Below are 17,434 nucleotides of genomic sequence, written 5' to 3'. Positions count from 1 at the left end.
ATTGTGCTTTATACAAAAAAAATCATAACCACCACAAAAAAGGGTGGGCCTCATGGACTCTTGCTAATATGAAAGAAATGAATTTATCAGGTAAGTTCTTACATAAATTATGTTTTCTTTCATGTAATTAGCAAGAGTCCATGAGCTAGTGACGTATGGGATAATGAATACCCAAGATGTGGATCTTCCACGCAAGAGTCACTAGAGAGGGAGGGATAAAATAAAGACAGCCAAATCCGCTGAAAATAATCCACACCCAAAATAAAGTTTAAATCTTATAATGAAAAAAACTGAAATTATAAGCAGAAGAATCAAACTGAAACAGCTGCCTGAAGTACTTTTCTACCAAAAACTGCTTCAGAAGAAGAAAACACATCAAAATGGTAGAATTTAGTAAAAATATGCAAAAAAGACCAAGTTGCTGCTTTGCAAATCTGATCAACCGAAGCTTCATTCCTAAACGCCCAGGAAGTAGAAACTGACCTAGTAGAATGAGCTGTAATCCTTTGAGGCGGAGTTTTACCCGACTCGCATAAGCATGATGAATCAAAGATTTTAACCAAGACGCCAAAGAAATGGCAGAGGGCTTCTGACCTTTCCTAGAACCGGATTAGATAACAAATAGACTAGAAGTCTTTCGGAAATATTTAGTAGCTTCAACATAATATTTCAAAGCTCTAACTACATCCAAAGAATGCAACGATCTTTCCTTAGAATTCTTAGGATTAGGACACAATGAAGGAACCACAATTTCTCTACTAATGTTGTTAGAATTCACAACCTTAAGTAAAAATTTTAAAAGAAGTTCGCAACACCGCCTTATCCTGATGAAAAATCAGAAAAGGAGATTCACAAGAAAGAGCAGATAAATCAGAAACTCTTCTAGCAGAAGAGATGGCCAAAAGAAACAAAACTTTCCAAGAAAGTAATTTAATGTCCAGCGAATGCATAGGTTCAAACGGAGGAGCTTGAAGAGCCCCCAGAACCAAATTCAAACTCCAAGGAGGAGAAATTGACTTAATAACAGGTTTTATACGAACCAAAGCTTGTACAAAACAATGAATATCAGGAAGACTAGCAATCTTTCTGTGAAAAAGAACAGAAAGAGCAGAGATTTGTCCTTTGAAGGAACTTGCAGACAAACCTTTATCCAAACCATCCTGAAGAAACTGTAAAATTCTAGGAATTCTAAAAGAATGCCAAGAAAAAAGATGAGAAAAACACCAAGAAATGGAAATCTTCCAGACTCAATGATATATCTTCCTAGATACAGATTTACGAGCCTGTAACATAGTATTAATCACGGAGTCAGAGAAACCTCTATGACTGAGAATCAAGCGTTCAATCTCCATACCTTCAAATTTAAGGATTTGAGATCCTGATGGAAAAAAAGGACCTTGTGATAGAAGGTCTGGTCTTAACGGAAGAGTCCACGGTTGGCAAGTGGCCATCCGGACAAGATTCGCATACCAAAAACCTGTGAGGCCATGCTGGAGCCACCAGCAGAACAAACGAGCACTCCTTTAGAATCTTGGAAATTACTCTTGGAAGAAGAACTAGAGGCGGAAAGATATAGGCAGAATGATACTTCCAAGGAAGTGACAATGCATCCACTGCCTCCGCCTGAGGATCCCTGGATCTGGACAGATACCTGGGAAGCTTCTTGTTTAGATGAGAAGCCATCAGATCTATTTCTGGAAGTCCCCACATTTGAACAATCTGAAGAAATACCTCTGGGTGAAGAGACCATTCGCCCGGATGTAACGTTTGGCGACTGAGATAATCCGCTTCCCAATTGTCTATACCTGGGATATAAACCGCAGAAATTAGACAGGAGCTGGATTCTGCCCATACCAGAATTCGAGATACTTCTTTCATAGCCAGAGGACTGTGAGTCCCTCCTTGATGATTGACATATGCCACAGTTGTGACATTGTCCGTCTGAAAACAAATGAACGTCTCTCTCTTTAGAAGAGGCCATGACTGAAGAGCTCTAAAAATTGCACGGAGTTCCAAAATATTGATTGGTAATCTCACCTCCTGAGATTCCCAAACCCCTTGTGCTGTCAGAGACCCCCAAACAGCTCCCCAACCTGTCAGACTTGCATCTTGTTGAAATCACAGTCCAGGTTGGAAGAACAAAAGAAGCCCCCTGAACTAAACGATGGTGGTCTGACCACCACGTCAGAGAGTGTCGTACAATCGGTTTTAAAGATATTAATTGAGATATCTTTGTATAATCCCTACACCACTGGTTCAGCATACAGAGCTGAAGAGGTCGCATGTGAAAATGAGCAAAGGGAACCGCGTCCAATGCAGCAGACATAAGACCTAGAATTTCCATGCATAAGACTACCGAAGGGAAAGATTGAGACTGAAGGTTTCGACAAGCTGAAACCAAATTCAGACGTCTTTTGTCCGACAGAGACAAGGACACTGAATCTATCAGGAAACCTAAAAAGGTTACCCTTGTCTGAGGAATCAACGAACTTTTTGGTAAATTGATCCTCCAACCATGTTCTCGAAGAAACAACACTCATAAAAGACTGAAAAGGTTCTTTCTAGTAAAAATGAGCAAAGGGAATTGAATCCAATGCTATGGCCATAAGACCTAAAACTTCTATGCATATATAGCAACTGAAGGAAATAATAGAGACTAAAGGTACCGACAGACGGAACCCAAAATAATTATCCCTTGTCTGATAGAGACAAAGATAGTGACACAAACTATCTGGAAACCTAAAAAAGGTGACCCTTGTGTGAGGAATCAAGAGCTTTTGAAAAAAAATATCCTCTAACTATGTCCTGAAGAGCAAGTGAATCATATGAAATTACGCGTCCTCAGAAAATAATCTGAATGAAAACAGAAAAATGAAAATATGCATTTATTGTATCTAATGAAAACAAATAATGCTATCAATGACCATAAAAAGGCAAAATAGTTTGAATAAAAACTCCAAACCCGGTTCCTAAAAAAGGAACTGGAAGAAATAACCAAGAAGATTTCAGGTCTGAGCAGCGCTTGAACCCCATGGGTGCCCAGCCATGCTTCAACAGTACCCAAAATATATATGACAGAAACACACTTAAAGAAAGTGTTAGCCTTACTGGAATAAAATCAAAGAAATTTGGACAAAATAGAACCAAATAAATTTCAAAGAAGTCTTAACCTGCCCCTTACCAGCCAAGCTGGAATACGGCACGTACATCGCAATATTAGGGAGCTGATTTCGAACCCCAATTATAAACATGTTACTTGGGAAAGAACTCAGGAATTCGTTCCTTAATAAGAACAACCAAACTAGTATAAGCTTAAAGTTTTAGAACTCAATCTTGAAGCCCAGAGTAACAGTTAAGAAATATGGATTTTTTTTTTTTTTTTTTTTTTTAAAAAATCACAAAATTCTTCTAGCTAAAATAGCTAAAGACATAGAATAACCATCATTTGCGAAAATATTCAATAAAATGAAGACACAAATGATATTATTAGCATGATAGTCCAGTTTAAAGGACCAGTCAATACAGAGGACTTGCATAATCAATAAATGCAAAACAACAGACAAATGCAACAGCACCTAGTCTAGTAAATGTTGTCCCTTAACAATGCTAGCAATATCCAAATAAATAAGGACCAAGAAGTACCTGAAACTAATCAATTTTCCAAAAATAAGATACAACTATCTAAAGGAAAATAAATACTATTTTGCTATAGAAATAATAGCATAATTAGTGGAAGTAGAGATAGCCCCAATAAATTGGAGAACCCTCCTTATTGAATTTAACTGCTGGCAAAGAATATAGTTTAAAACCTTTGAAGAAGGAATATAAGAAAATTCTCAGCCTATTCCATTCCCTAGAATGGGGAAATGGAAAGAAAACCTCTGAAAACACAGAAGAAATAAATAGGCAGAAATAGTGTCAGCTAGTCTTAAAGAACTAGTTACCTTAATATCCAAAATAATCAACACCTTTTCAACAAAGAAAAAATGTACTTTAATAATAGAAAAATAATAAAAAAGTAGATTTGTTAGTGTCAATATCTGATGAAGAAAATTTCTGAAAGAGAAAAAACATCATCAGAGAAGGATAAATCAGTATGTTGTTGGTCATTTGAAACTTCAATAATTAAAAAAGAAGTGAAAAAGACCTAAAATTTTTATTAGAAGGCACAAAGTCAGACAAAGCCTTTAAAATAGAATCAGAAAAATGTTTCTTATAAATCTTCTAAATATTTCTTGTACATAAGATGTAAAAATGGAAATATGTAAAGCATAAACACTAATGGATCCTGCATGTAAAAGTATATCATAATAACTTATTACAAACCATAGCTAAAGATAAACATTTATACATTTAAAATAAATGAACTTAGCTTTGGTAGAACTGAAACTCAGTTAAGCGTTTTTCCAGAAGTGGCTTCTGATTCAGGGTGAGACATCTTGCAATATGTAATAGAAAAAACAACATATAAAGCAAAAAAGATCAAATTCCTTAAATGACAGTTTCAGGAATGGGAAAAAAATGCCAATGAACAAGCTTCTAGCAACCAGAAGCAATAAATAATGAGACTTAAATATTGTGGAGACAACAATGACGCTCAAATTTTTTAGCGCCAAAAAAGACGCCCACATTATTTGGCGCCTAAATGCTTTTGGCGCCAATAATGGCGCCACATCCGGAACGCCGACATTTTTTGGCGCAAAAACGTCAAAAAAAGACGCAACTTCCGGCGACACGTATGACGCCGGAAATTAAAAGAAAATTTTTGCGCCAAGAAAGTCCGCGCCAGAATGACGCAATAAAATGAAGCATTTTCAGCCCCCGCGAGCCTAACAGCCCACAGGAAAAAAAGTCAAATTTTAAGGTAAGAAAAAATTGATTTATTCATATGCATTATCCCAAATATGAAACTGACTGTCTGAAAAAAGGAACGTAGAACATTCTGAACCAAGGCAAATAAATGTTTAAACACATATATTTAGAACTTTATATAAAAGTGCCCAACCATAGCTTAGAGTGTCACAGAAAATAAGACTTACTTACCCCAGACACTCATCTACATGTAGTAGAAAGCCAAACCAGTACTGAAACGAGAATCAGTAGAGGTAATGGTATATATAAGAGTATATCGTCGATCTGAAAAGGGAGGTAAGAGATGAATCTCTACGATCGATAACAGAGAACCTATGAAAAATACCCCGTAGGAGATCTCATCCCTCTGACATTCACTGCACGCTGAGAGGAAAACCGGGCTCCAACCTGTTGCAGAGCGCATATCAACGTAGAATCTAGCACAAACTTACTTCACCACCTCCACAGGAGGCAAAGTTTGTAAAACTGATTTGTGGGTGTGGTGAGGGGTGTATTTATAGGCATTTTGAAGTTTGGGAAACTTTGCCCCTCCTGGTAGGAATGTATATCCCATACGTCACTAGCTCATGGACTCTTGCTAATTACATGAAATAAATATATATATATATATATATACACACACATATATATATATATATATATATATATATATATATATATATATATATACATATACATATATATATTACACACACACACATATATATATATATATATATATATATATATATATATATATATATATATATATATATATATATACACACACACACATATATATTCCTCACTTTCTGAAGAACCAACTCCTATATAGCATAAGCATTTGTTGGTTGCGCAACTCAACTGCTTTAACACTAGAAACACACATAGAAGTCTTCACCATTTTTTTTGTTTTGTTATCTACCTCTGACAACACCTTCATGCTGAGCCCTGACCAAGAGTCCTTCTGGCTGTGAGCTTTGGCTTCGAGGAGAAAACTCTTCTTGTTTAACATAGGTAACAGAACCTTAAAAAAAAAAAAAAAAAAAATTTTTTTTTTAGAATTATTATCAACCATATCACTGATTCTTAAATGTTGCAGTTACCCTTGAATGAACTATTTACATAGTTTAAAAGACTGCTCGCGGCATTTGGCGTATTTCAAAAGCAGATTTCACCTTGTGAAAGTGCACATCTGCACAGATGTTCGAGTGTTGCACTTTGATAAGATGAAATTCGGTTCAGAGAAGACAAATGACACCGCTTTCTGCATTTGGCAGCTAACAAAACTGCCAAATGCACATCCCTAATTTAAATACATATCTTAAAAAAATAAAAAAGAGCGCTGCTTATGAGAAAAAAAAAAAAAGAGCTGAAAATCCATCTTAAGAAACATGATACTAAAATAATTGTGACAGTAATTGTTCTACCTTCATTACTTATAAATAAAAATATGGATTTAAAAAAAAAAAAAAAAAAAAAAAAAAAAAGGCGCAGGGAAGTTAAAGGGACATGAAAATCAAAACTACATTTTCCAGATACAAAAAAACTTAAAATTATGCTTACCAGATATTTCCTTTCCTTCTGTATGGCAAGAGTCCACAGCTGCATTCCTTACTTGTGGGAAATACTGAACCTGGCCACCAGCAGGAGGCAAAGACACCCCAGCCAAAGGCTTAAATACCTCCCCCACTTCCTCATAACCCCAGTCATTCTGCCCAGGAAACAAGGAACAGTAGAAGAAATAGAGTGAAAAAGGTTCCAGAAGAATAAATTTAAATTTAGGGCCGCCCATCAGAGAACACGGGCGGGAGCTGTGGACTCTTCCCATACAGAAGGAAAGGAAATTATTTGGTAAGCATAATTTAAGTTATCCTTCTTAATATGGGAAGAGTCCACAGCTGCATTCCTTACTTGTGGGAAACATACCCACGCTCTAGAGTACACAGAATGCTAACGGGAGGGAAAAAAAAAAAGAGGCGGACCCTAACCTGAGGGCACCACAGCCTGCAAAAGCTTTCTCCCGAAGGCTGCTTCAGCAGAAGCAAAAACATCAAACTTGTAAAGTTTGGAAAAAGTATGTAAGGAGGACTAGATAGCCGCCTTACAAATCTTATACATAGAGGCCTCATTTTTAAAGGCCCAAGAGGAAACCGCTGCTCTCGTAAAATCCTCAGAGGAGGCTTATGCCCCACTGTCTCTATGCTAAATGGATAAAACGCCTCAGCCAAAAAGATAAGGAAGTCGAAGAGGCCCTCTGACCCCCAGGCTTCACGGAAAAGAGAACAAACAGGACGAAGGAGGATTAGGACATAAGAAAGGAACCACAATCTCTTGATTGATGTTGCAAATTGACACAACCTTAGGAAGAAAACCTAACTTGGTTGGTAGAACAGCCTTATCAGCTTGGAAAGCCAGATAAGGAAGGTCATATTGAAAGGCAGCAATCACAGATACTCTGCGCGCAGAAGCAATAGCCAGTAGAAAATGAACCTTCCAAGACAACAATTTAATGTCTACTTAATGCATAGGCTGCAATGGAGCCAGTGCAAAACTTAAAGAACAAGATTTAAACTCCAAGGGGGAGCAATAGATCTAAACACAGGTCTGATCCTAGCAGAGCCTTAACAAATGACTGCACATTTTGAAGCTCAGCGAACCTCTTGTGCAGTAACACAGACAGGGCCAAAATATGTCCCATTAGGGGAATTGAGGAAAAGTCCTTCTTCAGTTCATCCTGGAGAACAGAATAAGTAGGTCCTCCACACCTTATGATAGATGCGACGAGCAACCAGCTTAAGAGCTTGAATGAGAGTAAAAATAACTCTCTCTATTTCTAGAAGACCCCACATCTGTACAAGTTGAAAAAAACATCTGAATGGAGAAACCACTCCCCCGGATGAATAAAATGACGGCTGAAATAATCCGCTTCCCAATTGTCTACAACTGAGATATGAATCACAGAGTCTTGACAAGCTTTGGATTCTGCCCAAGAAAATATTAAAGATACTTCTTTCATCGCTAAAGGACTGCAAGTCCTCCTTGATGATTGACATATGCCACTGACTGTGACATTGCCTGATTGAAAACAAAAGTAAAGTTCTCTCTTCAAATAGAGGCTAAATATTGATTGGAAACCTCGCCTCTTGAAGATTCCAAACCCCTTGTGCTGTCAGAGATCCCCAGAAAGCTCCCCAACCTAAAAGACATGCATCTGTTGTGATCACAATCCAGGAAAGACGAACAAAGGAGGCCCCTTTAAACAATAAGGTGATGGTTAAACCACCAAATCAGAGAAAGCTGAATGTTGGGATGAAAGAATATTAACTGTGATAACTGTGTATAATCCCTGCACCACTGGTGCAACATACAAAAGCTGTAGAGGTTTCATATAAAAATGAGCAAAGGAGAATGCGTCTGATGCAGCGATCATAATACCTAAAACTTTCATTCACATAATCACTGAATAAAATTATAGAGACTGAAGGTTTAGATAAGCTAAAACCAATTTCATTAATCTCTCTTCTGTTAAAAAAAAGAGTCATGGACACAATCTATCTTGGAAACCTAAGAAGGTGACCTTGTCTGAAGAAACAAGAAACTCTAATGTAATTCGATCCTAACCATATACTTGAAGAAACAACATTAGTTGTATAGTGTAAGATTCAGCTAAAAGAAAAAAACTGAACTAGTACCAAGACATCGTCCAAAAACACTGCAATACCTTACCATGATAAAAGAAAGAAGAACACCAAGAACCTTCAAGAAAATTCTTGGTGCTGTTGCTAGGCCAAATGGGAAAGCAACAAATTGGTAATGCTCATCTAGAAAAAAGAATCTCAGAAAACAACAGTGGTCTGAATAAATAAAAGTGAAAATAAGCAACCTGTAAGTCTATAGTGGACAATAAATAACCTTACTAAACAAAAGGTAGAATAGTCCTTATAGTCAACATGTGGAAAGTTGGGACTCTTACAAAACGATTTAAAGTTTTCAGATCCAGGATTGGATCTGAAATAAAATCTTCCCTCTTAGGGACAATGAATAGATTGAAAATAGAAAAGAAAATTTATGCTTACCTGATAAATGTATTTCTTTTTTGACACGATGAATCCATGGATCATCTTAATTACTAATGGGATATTCACCTCTTGGTCAGCAGGAGGCGGCAAAGAGCACCACAGCAAAGCTGTTAAATAGCTCCTCACTTCCCTCCCACTCCAGTCATTCGACCGAAGTTAAGGAAAGAAAAGAAAAACCAAGGTGCAGAGGTGTCTGAAGTTTATAATAATTAGCAACCTGTCTACAAGAACAGGGCGGGCCGTGGACTCATTGTGTCAAAAAAGAAATAAATTTATCAGGTAAGCATAAATTTTCTTTTCTTTTTTAAGACACGATGAGTCCATGGATCATCTTAATTACTAATGGGATATTCACCTCCTGGTCAGCAGGAGGCGGCAAAGAGCACCACAGCAAAGCTGTTAAATAGCTCCTCACTTCCCACCCACTCCAGTCATTCAACCAAAGTTAAGGAAAGAAAATAAAAACCAAGGTGCAGAGGTGTTTGAAGTTTATAATAATTAACAACCTGTCTACAAGAACAGGGCGGGCCGTGGACTCGTGTCAAAAAAGAAATAAATTTATCAGGTAAGCATAATTTTTTTTTTTCTTTTTTAAGACACGATGAGTCCACGGATCATCTTAATTACTAATGGGATCCAATACCCAAGCTAGAGTACACAGATGATACGGGAGGGACAAGACAGGGAACCTAAAGAGAAGGCACCACTGCTTGAAGAACTTTTCTCCCAAAAGCTGCCTCAGCCGAGGCAAAAGTGAAAAATTTGTAAAACTTTGAAAAAGTGTGAAGAGAGGACCAAGTTGCAGCCTTGCAAATTTGTTCCATAGAAGCTTCATTTTTGAATGCCCATGATAAAGCAACAGCTCTCGTGGAATGAGCCGTAACCCTCTCGGGAGGCTGCTGTCCAGCAGTCTCATATGCAAGACGTATGATACTCTTCAGCCAAAGAGAAGTAGTCATAGCTTTCTGTCCCTTACGTTTTCCTTTCGAAAACCACAAACAGAGAAGAAGACTGACGAAAATCCTTAGTCGCCTGCAGGTAAAACTTTAAAGCACGGACCACGTCCAAATTGTGCAGAAGACTTTCCTTCTGACAAGCAGGATTAGGGCACAAAGAAGGAACAACCTTAGGAAGAAATCCTAATCTAGTACGTAACACTACCTTATCTGAATGGAAAATAAGTATTCGTACTGCAATGCAGAGAGCTCTGACATTCTATGAGCTGAAGAAATGGCAACAAGAAATAAAACCTTCCAAGATAATAACTTAATATCTAAGGAATGCATAGGCTCAAACGGAGCCCCCTGAAGGACTCTGAGAACTAAATTAAGACTCCAAGGAGGAGTAACTGGTTTAAACACAGGCCTGATTCTGACCAAGGCCTGACAAAAGGACTGTACATCTGGAACATCTGAGACCCTTAAGGGAACTCGTCGATAAACCTTTCTCCAAACCCTCTTGGAGAAAAGACAAAATTCCAGGAATCCTAACTCTACTCCATGAGTAACCCTTGGATTCACACCAAAAAAAGTAAATTTATGCTTACCTGATAAATTAATTTCTTCTATGGTACGACGAGTCCACGGATTCATCCTTTACTTGTGGGATATTATCCTCCTGCTAACAGGAAATGGCAAAGAGCACCACAGCAGAGCTGTCTATATAGCTCCTCCCTTAGCTCTACCCCCAGTCATTCGACCGAAGGTACAGGAAGAAAAAGGAGAAACTACAAGGTGCAGAGGTGACTGAAGTTTAAAATTAAAAAATATAATCTGTTTTAAAATGACAGGGCGGGCCGTGGACTCGTACCATAGAAGAAATTAATTTATCAGGTAAGCATAAATTTACTTTTCTTCTATAAGGTACGACAAGTCCACGGATTCATCGGGATACGGCGAGTCCACGGATTCATTCACACTGATGAACGGGAGGGACAAGACAGATGGCTAAAAAGAAGGCACCACTGCTTGAAGAACTTTTCTCCCAAAAATAGCCTCCGAAGAAGCAAAAGTATCAAATTTGTAAAAGGTATGAAGCGAAGACCAAGTCGCAGCCTTACAAATCTGTTCAACAGAAGCATAATTTTTAAAAGCCCATGTGGAAGCCACCGCTCTAGTAGAGTGAGCTGTAATCCTTTCAGGAGGCTGCTGTCCAGCAGTCTCGTATGCCAAACGGATGATGCTTTTCAGCCAAAAAGAAAGAGAGGTAGCCGTAGCTTTTTGACCTCTACGTTTTCCAGAATAGACAACAAACAAAGAAGATGTTTGACGGAAATCTTTGGTTGCTTGCAAGTAAAACTTCAAAGCACGAACCACGTCCAAGTTGTGCAACAGACGCTCCTTAGAGGAAGGATTAGGACACAGAGAAGGAACAACAATTTCCTGATAGATATTCCTATTAGTAACAACCTTAGGAAGAAATCCAGGTTTGGTACAAAAAAAAACACCTTATCAGCATGGAAAACAAGATAAGGCGAGTCGCATTGCAATGCAGATAATTCAGAAACTCTTCGAGCCGAAGAGATAGCAACTAAAAACAGAACTTTCCAAGATAGAAGCTTAATATCTATGGAATGCATAGGTTCAAACGGAACCCCTTGAAGAATTTTAAGAACTAAATTCAAACTCCATGGCGGAGCAACAGGTTTAAACACAGGCTTGATTCTAACTAAAGCCTGACAGAACGACAGAACGTCTGGAACATCTGCCAGACGCTTGTGCAGTAGAATTGATAAGGCAGACATCTGTCCCTTTAAGGAACCAGCCGATAGCCCCTTCTCCAATCCTTCTTGGAGAAAGGACAAAATCCTAGGAATCCTGATCTTACTCCAGTTGAGTAGCCTTTGGATTCACACCAATAAAGATATTTACGCCATATCTTATGATAAATTTTCCTAGTGACAGGCTTTCGAGTCTGAATCAAGGTATCTATGACCGACTCAGAGAAACCCCGCTTGGATAAAATCAAGCGTTCAATCTCCAAGCAGTCAGCCACAGAGAAACTAGATTTGAATGCTGGAACGGACCTTAAAGCAGAAGGTCCTGTCTCAGTGGCAGAGTCCATGGTGGAAGAGATGACATGTCCACCAGGTCTGCATACCAAGTCCTGTGTGGCCACGCAGGTGCTATCAAAATCACAGAAGCACTCTCCTGTTTGATTCTGGCAAATCAAACGAGGAAGGAGAGGAAATGGTGGAAACACATAAGCCAGGTTGAACGACCAGGGTACTGCTAGAGCATCTATCAGTACTGCCCGAGGATCCCTTGACCTGGACCCGTAACAAGGAAGTTTGGCGTTCTGACGAGACGCCATCAGATCCAATTCTGGTGTGCCCCATTGATGAATCAATTGTGCAAACACCTCCGGATGGAGTTCCCACTCTGCTGATAGATGGCAAGAGTGAGTCTCTGCCCATCAAATTATTTTGGTAACCTCTATCATCGCTAGAGAACTCTTTGTTCCCCCCTGATGATTGATATATGCTACAGTCGTGATATTGTCCGACTGGAATCTTATGAATCTGGCCGAAGCCAGCTGAGGCCACGCCAGAAGCGCGTTGAATATCACTCTCAGTTCTAGAATATTTATCGGGAGGAGAGCCTCCTCCTGAGTCCACAAACCCTGTGCTTTCAGGGAATTCCAGATTGCACCCCAGCCCAATAGGCTGGCGTCCATCGTCACTATGACCCATGCTGGCCTGCGGAAACACATTCCCTGGGACAGATGATCCTGTGACAACCACCAAAGAAGAGAGTCTCTGGTCTCTTGATCCAGATTTATCTGAGGAGATAAATCTGCATAATCCCAATTCCACTGTTTGAGCATGCATAGTTGCAGTGGTCTGAGATGCAAGCGAGCAAACGGAACTATGTCCATTGCCGCTACCATTAGTCCGATTACCTCCATACACTGAGCCACTGACGGCCGAGGAATGGAATGAAGAGCTCGGCAGATGGTTAAAATCTTTGATTTCCTGACCTCCGTCAGAAAAATTTTCATGTCCACCGAATCTATCAGAGTTCCCAGGAATGGAACTCTTGTGAAAATTCTGGGAGCTGTGGCCAACCCGAAGGGAAGAGCCACAAACTGGTAATGCTTGTCCAGAAAGGCGAACCTGAGGAACTGGTGATGATCTTTGTGGATAGGGATGTGTAGATACGCATCCTTTAAGCCCACGGTGGTCATATATTGACCCTCCTGGATCATTGGTAAAATAGTCAGAATGGTCTCCATCTTGAAGGATGGGACTCTGAGGAATTTGTTTAGGATCTTGTGATCTAAAATTGGTCTGAAGGTTCCCTCTTTTTTGGGAACCACAAACAGATTGGAGTAGAACCCCTTCCCCTGTTCTGTTTTCGGAACTGGGCAGATCACTCCCATGGTATATTGGTCTTCTACACAGCGTAAGAATGCCTCTCTTTTTGTCTGCTTTACAGACAATTGAGAAAGATGGAATCTCCCTCTTGGAGGAGAATCTTTGAAATCTAGAAGATACCCCTGGGTTACGATTTCTAAAGCCCAGGAGTACTGAACGTCTCTTGCCCAAGCCTGAACAAAGAGAGAAAGTCTGCCCCCTACTAGATCCGGTCCCGGATCGGGGGCTACCCCTTCATGCTGGTGGCAGCAGCGGGCTTCTTGGCCTGTTTACCTTTGTTCCAAGTCTGGTTAGGTCTCCAGACTGACTTGGATTGAGCAAAATTCCCCTCTTGCTTTGCAAGAAGTTTCAAAAGGAACGAAAATCATTTTGTTTGGTCCTCATCTTATTTGTCTTATCCTGAGGAAGGGCATGGCCTTTCCCTCCAGTGGTGTCTGAAATTATCTCTTTCAGTTTAGGCCCGAATAGGGTCTTACCCTTGAAAGGGATGGCTAAAAGCTTAGATTTTGAGGACACATCAGCAGACCAGGACTTAAGCCATAACGATCTACGCGCTAAAATGGCAAAACCTGAATTCTTTGCCGCTAATTTAGCCAGTTGAAAAGCGGCATCTGTAATGAAAGAATTAGCTAGCTTGAGAGCCCTAATTCTATCCAGAATATCATCTAATGGGGTCTCAACCTGAAGAGCCTCGAACCAAAAAGCAGCTGCAGTAGTTACAGAAACAATGTACGCTATAGGTTGGAGAAGAAAACCCTGATGAACAAATATTTTCTTTAGGAGACCCTCTAATTTTTTATCCATAGGATCTTTGAAAGCACAACTGTCCTCAATAGGTATAGCTGTACGCTTAGCCAGGGTAGAAATAGCTCCCTCCACCTTAAGGACCGTCTGCCACGAGTCCCGCATGGTGTCTGATATGGGAAACATTTTCTTAAAAGTAGGAGGGGGAGCGAACGGAATACCTGGTCTATCCCACTCCTTAGTAATAATGTCCGAAATCCTCTTAGGGACCGGAAAAATATTAGTGTAGGCAGGAACCTCTAGAAATCTGTCCATTTTACACAATTTCTCTGGAACTACAATAGGGTCACAATCATCCAGAGTCTCTAAAACCTCCCTGAGCAATAAGCGGAGGTGTCAGCATTTGTTCTCACACCAGACCTACTGCGCTTCCCCTGCAACCCAGGCAGCTTAGATAAAACCTCTGTGAGGGTAGTATTCATAACTACAGCCATATCTTGCAGGGTGAAAGAATTAGTCGCAGTAGAAGTACTTGGAGTCGCTTGTGCGGGCGTTAATGGTTGTGACACTTGGGGAGAATTAGATGGCATAACCTGATTCCCTTCTGACTAAGAATCATCCTGCAACATACTTTTAGTAGCTAAAATATGTTCTTTGCAATTTATTGACCTTTCAGTGCATGAGGGACACATTCTAAGTGGGGGTTCCACAATGGCTTCTAAACATATTAAACAATGACTTTCTTCAATGTCAGAAATGTTGAACAGGCTAGTAAGGACTATAAACAAGCATGAAAACACTTTATTTAGTGAAAAAATAACAATCTTAAAAAATGGTACTGCGCCTTTAAGAGAAAAAAAGCATACACGTTCTGCAAAACTGCTTTAAAAAGCACCAAATTTTTCAAATTTTTGCAAGCAGACTCAATATATGTAGTTAAGTTTGCCCCACAAGGAAATTTAACATTTAACCCCTTAATGTGCAAACCGGATTGAAATTAGGTCTAAAACCGGAAAAAACACCCCCAGCACCTTGCCACAGCCCTGCTGTGGCGCCTACCTGCCCTCAGGGATAGTAAATATGGGGTTAAAGCTTCGATTTGGCCCAAAACATCCACAAGGGCCCTCAGGAGTTGAAGCTTGCTGCTTGCTGAGTGAAAACAACTGTGCATCTGAGGCGCGAAAATAGGCCCCACCCATCTCACTCAATGTCTCTACAGCCTCAAAGAACCGCACCAGAGCGGTTTCAAACTAGCCATGTGGGTTCTGAGACCCAAAAATGAAGCCAAGTGTACCCTCAATAAAGTTGCCCAAAAAACAGAATTTATGTTTACCTGATAAATTACTTTCTCCAACGGTGTGTCCGGTCCACGGCGTCATCCTTACTTGTGGGATATTCTCTTCCCCAACAGGAAATGGCAAAGAGCCCAGCAAAGCTGGTCACATGATCCCTCCTAGGCTCCGCCTTCCCCAGTCATTCGACCGACGTAAAGGAGGAATATTTGCATAGGAGAAATCATATGATACCGTGGTGACTGTAGTTAAAGAAAATAAATTATCAGACCTGATTAAAAAACCAGGGCGGGCCGTGGACCGGACACACCGTTGGAGAAAGTAATTTATCAGGTAAACATAAATTCTGTTTTCTCCAACATAGGTGTGTCCGGTCCACGGCGTCATCCTTACTTGTGGGAACCAATACCAAAGCTTTAGGACACGGATGAAGGGAGGGAGCAAATCAGGTCACCTAAATGGAAGGCACCACGGCTTGCAAAACCTTTCTCCCAAAAATAGCCTCAGAAGAAGCAAAAGTATCAAACTTGTAAAATTTGGTAAAAGTGTGCAGTGAAGACCAAGTCGCTGCCTTACATATCTGATCAACAGAAGCCTCGTTCTTGAAGGCCCATGTGGAAGCCACAGCCCTAGTGGAATGAGCTGTGATTCTTTCAGGAGGCTGCCGTCCGGCAGTCTCATAAGCCAATCTGATGATGCTTTTAATCCAAAAAGAGAGAGAGGTAGAAGTTGCTTTTTGACCTCTCCTTTTACCAGAATAAACAACAAACAAGGAAGATGTTTGTCTAAAATCCTTTGTAGCATCTAAATAGAATTTTAGAGCGCGAACAACATCCAAATTGTGCAACAAACGTTCCTTCTTTGAAACTGGATTCGGACACAAAGAAGGCACGACTATCTCCTGGTTAATGTTTTTGTTAGAAACAACTTTCGGAAGAAAACCAGGTTTAGTACGTAAAACCACCTTATCTGCATGGAACACCAGATAAGGAGGAGAACACTGCAGAGCAGATAATTCTGAAACTCTTCTAGCAGAAGAAATTGCAACCAAAAACAAAACTTTCCAAGATAATAACTTAATATCAACGGAATGTAAGGGTTCAAACGGAACCCCCTGAAGAACTGAAAGAACTAAATTGAGACTCCAAGGAGGAGTCAAAGGTTTGTAAACAGGCTTGATTCTAACCAGAGCCTGAACAAAGGCTAGAACATCTGGCACAGCTGCCAGCTTTTTGTGAAGTAACACAGACAAGGCAGAAATCTGTCCCTTCAAGGAACTTGCAGATAATCCTTTCTCCAATCCTTCTTGAAGAAAGGATAGAATCTTAGGAATTTTTACCTTGTCCCAAGGGAATCCTTTAGATTCACACCAACAGATATATTTTTTCCATATTTTGTGGTAAATTTTTCTAGTTACAGGCTTTCTGGCCTGAACAAGAGTATCAATAACAGAATCTGAGAACCCTCGCTTTGATAAGATCAAGCGTTCAATCTCCAAGCAGTCAGTTGGAGTGAAACCAGATTCGGATGTTCGAACGGACCCTGAACAAGAAGGTCTCGTCTCAAAGGTAGCTTCCATGGTGGAGCCGATGACATATTCACCAGGTCTGCATACCAAGTCCTGCGTGGCCACGCAGGAGCTATCAAGATCACCGATGCCCTCTCCTGATTGATCCTGGCTACCAGCCTGGGGATGAGAGGAAACGGCGGGAATACATAAGCTAGTTTGAAGGTCCAAGGTGCTACTAGTGCATCTACTAGAGTCGCCTTGGGATCCCTGGATCTGGACCCGTAGCAAGGAACCTTGAAGTTCTGACGAGAGGCCATCAGATCCATGTCTGGAATGCCCCACAGTTGAGTAATGTGGGCAAAGATTTCCGGATGGAGTTCCCACTCCCCCGGATGTAATGTCTGACGACTCAGAAAATCCGCTTCCCAATTTTCCACTCCTGGGATGTGGATTGCAGACAAGTGGCAGGAGTGAGTCTCCGCCCATTGAATGATTTTGGTCACTTCTTCCATCGCCAGGGAACTCCTTGTTCCCCCCTGATGGTTGATGTACGCAACAGTCGTCATGTTGTCTGATTGAA

The 17,434-nt window shown here is 40.3% G+C and overlaps 1 protein-coding gene across 7 annotated transcripts in view; it reads right to left on the bottom strand.

Annotated features, from left to right (window-relative positions):
• Positions 1-17,434, bottom strand: part of NCOR1 (nuclear receptor corepressor 1) — a 1,077,134-nt gene that overhangs the window by 284,910 nt on the left and 774,790 nt on the right. For all 7 annotated transcript variants that reach the window (XM_053706113.1, XM_053706112.1, XM_053706115.1 and 4 more), the window contains one exon: positions 5,777-5,878. In XM_053706113.1, coding sequence (XP_053562088.1) covers positions 5,777-5,878 — 102 coding nt within the window. The remainder of the gene's footprint in view (positions 1-5,776; positions 5,879-17,434) is intronic.

This window comes from Bombina bombina, chromosome 3 (assembly GCF_027579735.1).
Source record: "Bombina bombina isolate aBomBom1 chromosome 3, aBomBom1.pri, whole genome shotgun sequence".
NCBI classification, from domain to species: domain Eukaryota; kingdom Metazoa; phylum Chordata; class Amphibia; order Anura; family Bombinatoridae; genus Bombina; species Bombina bombina.
The sequence above is the reverse complement of the archived record's forward strand: the minus strand, read 5'-3'. Positions and strand labels throughout refer to the sequence as shown.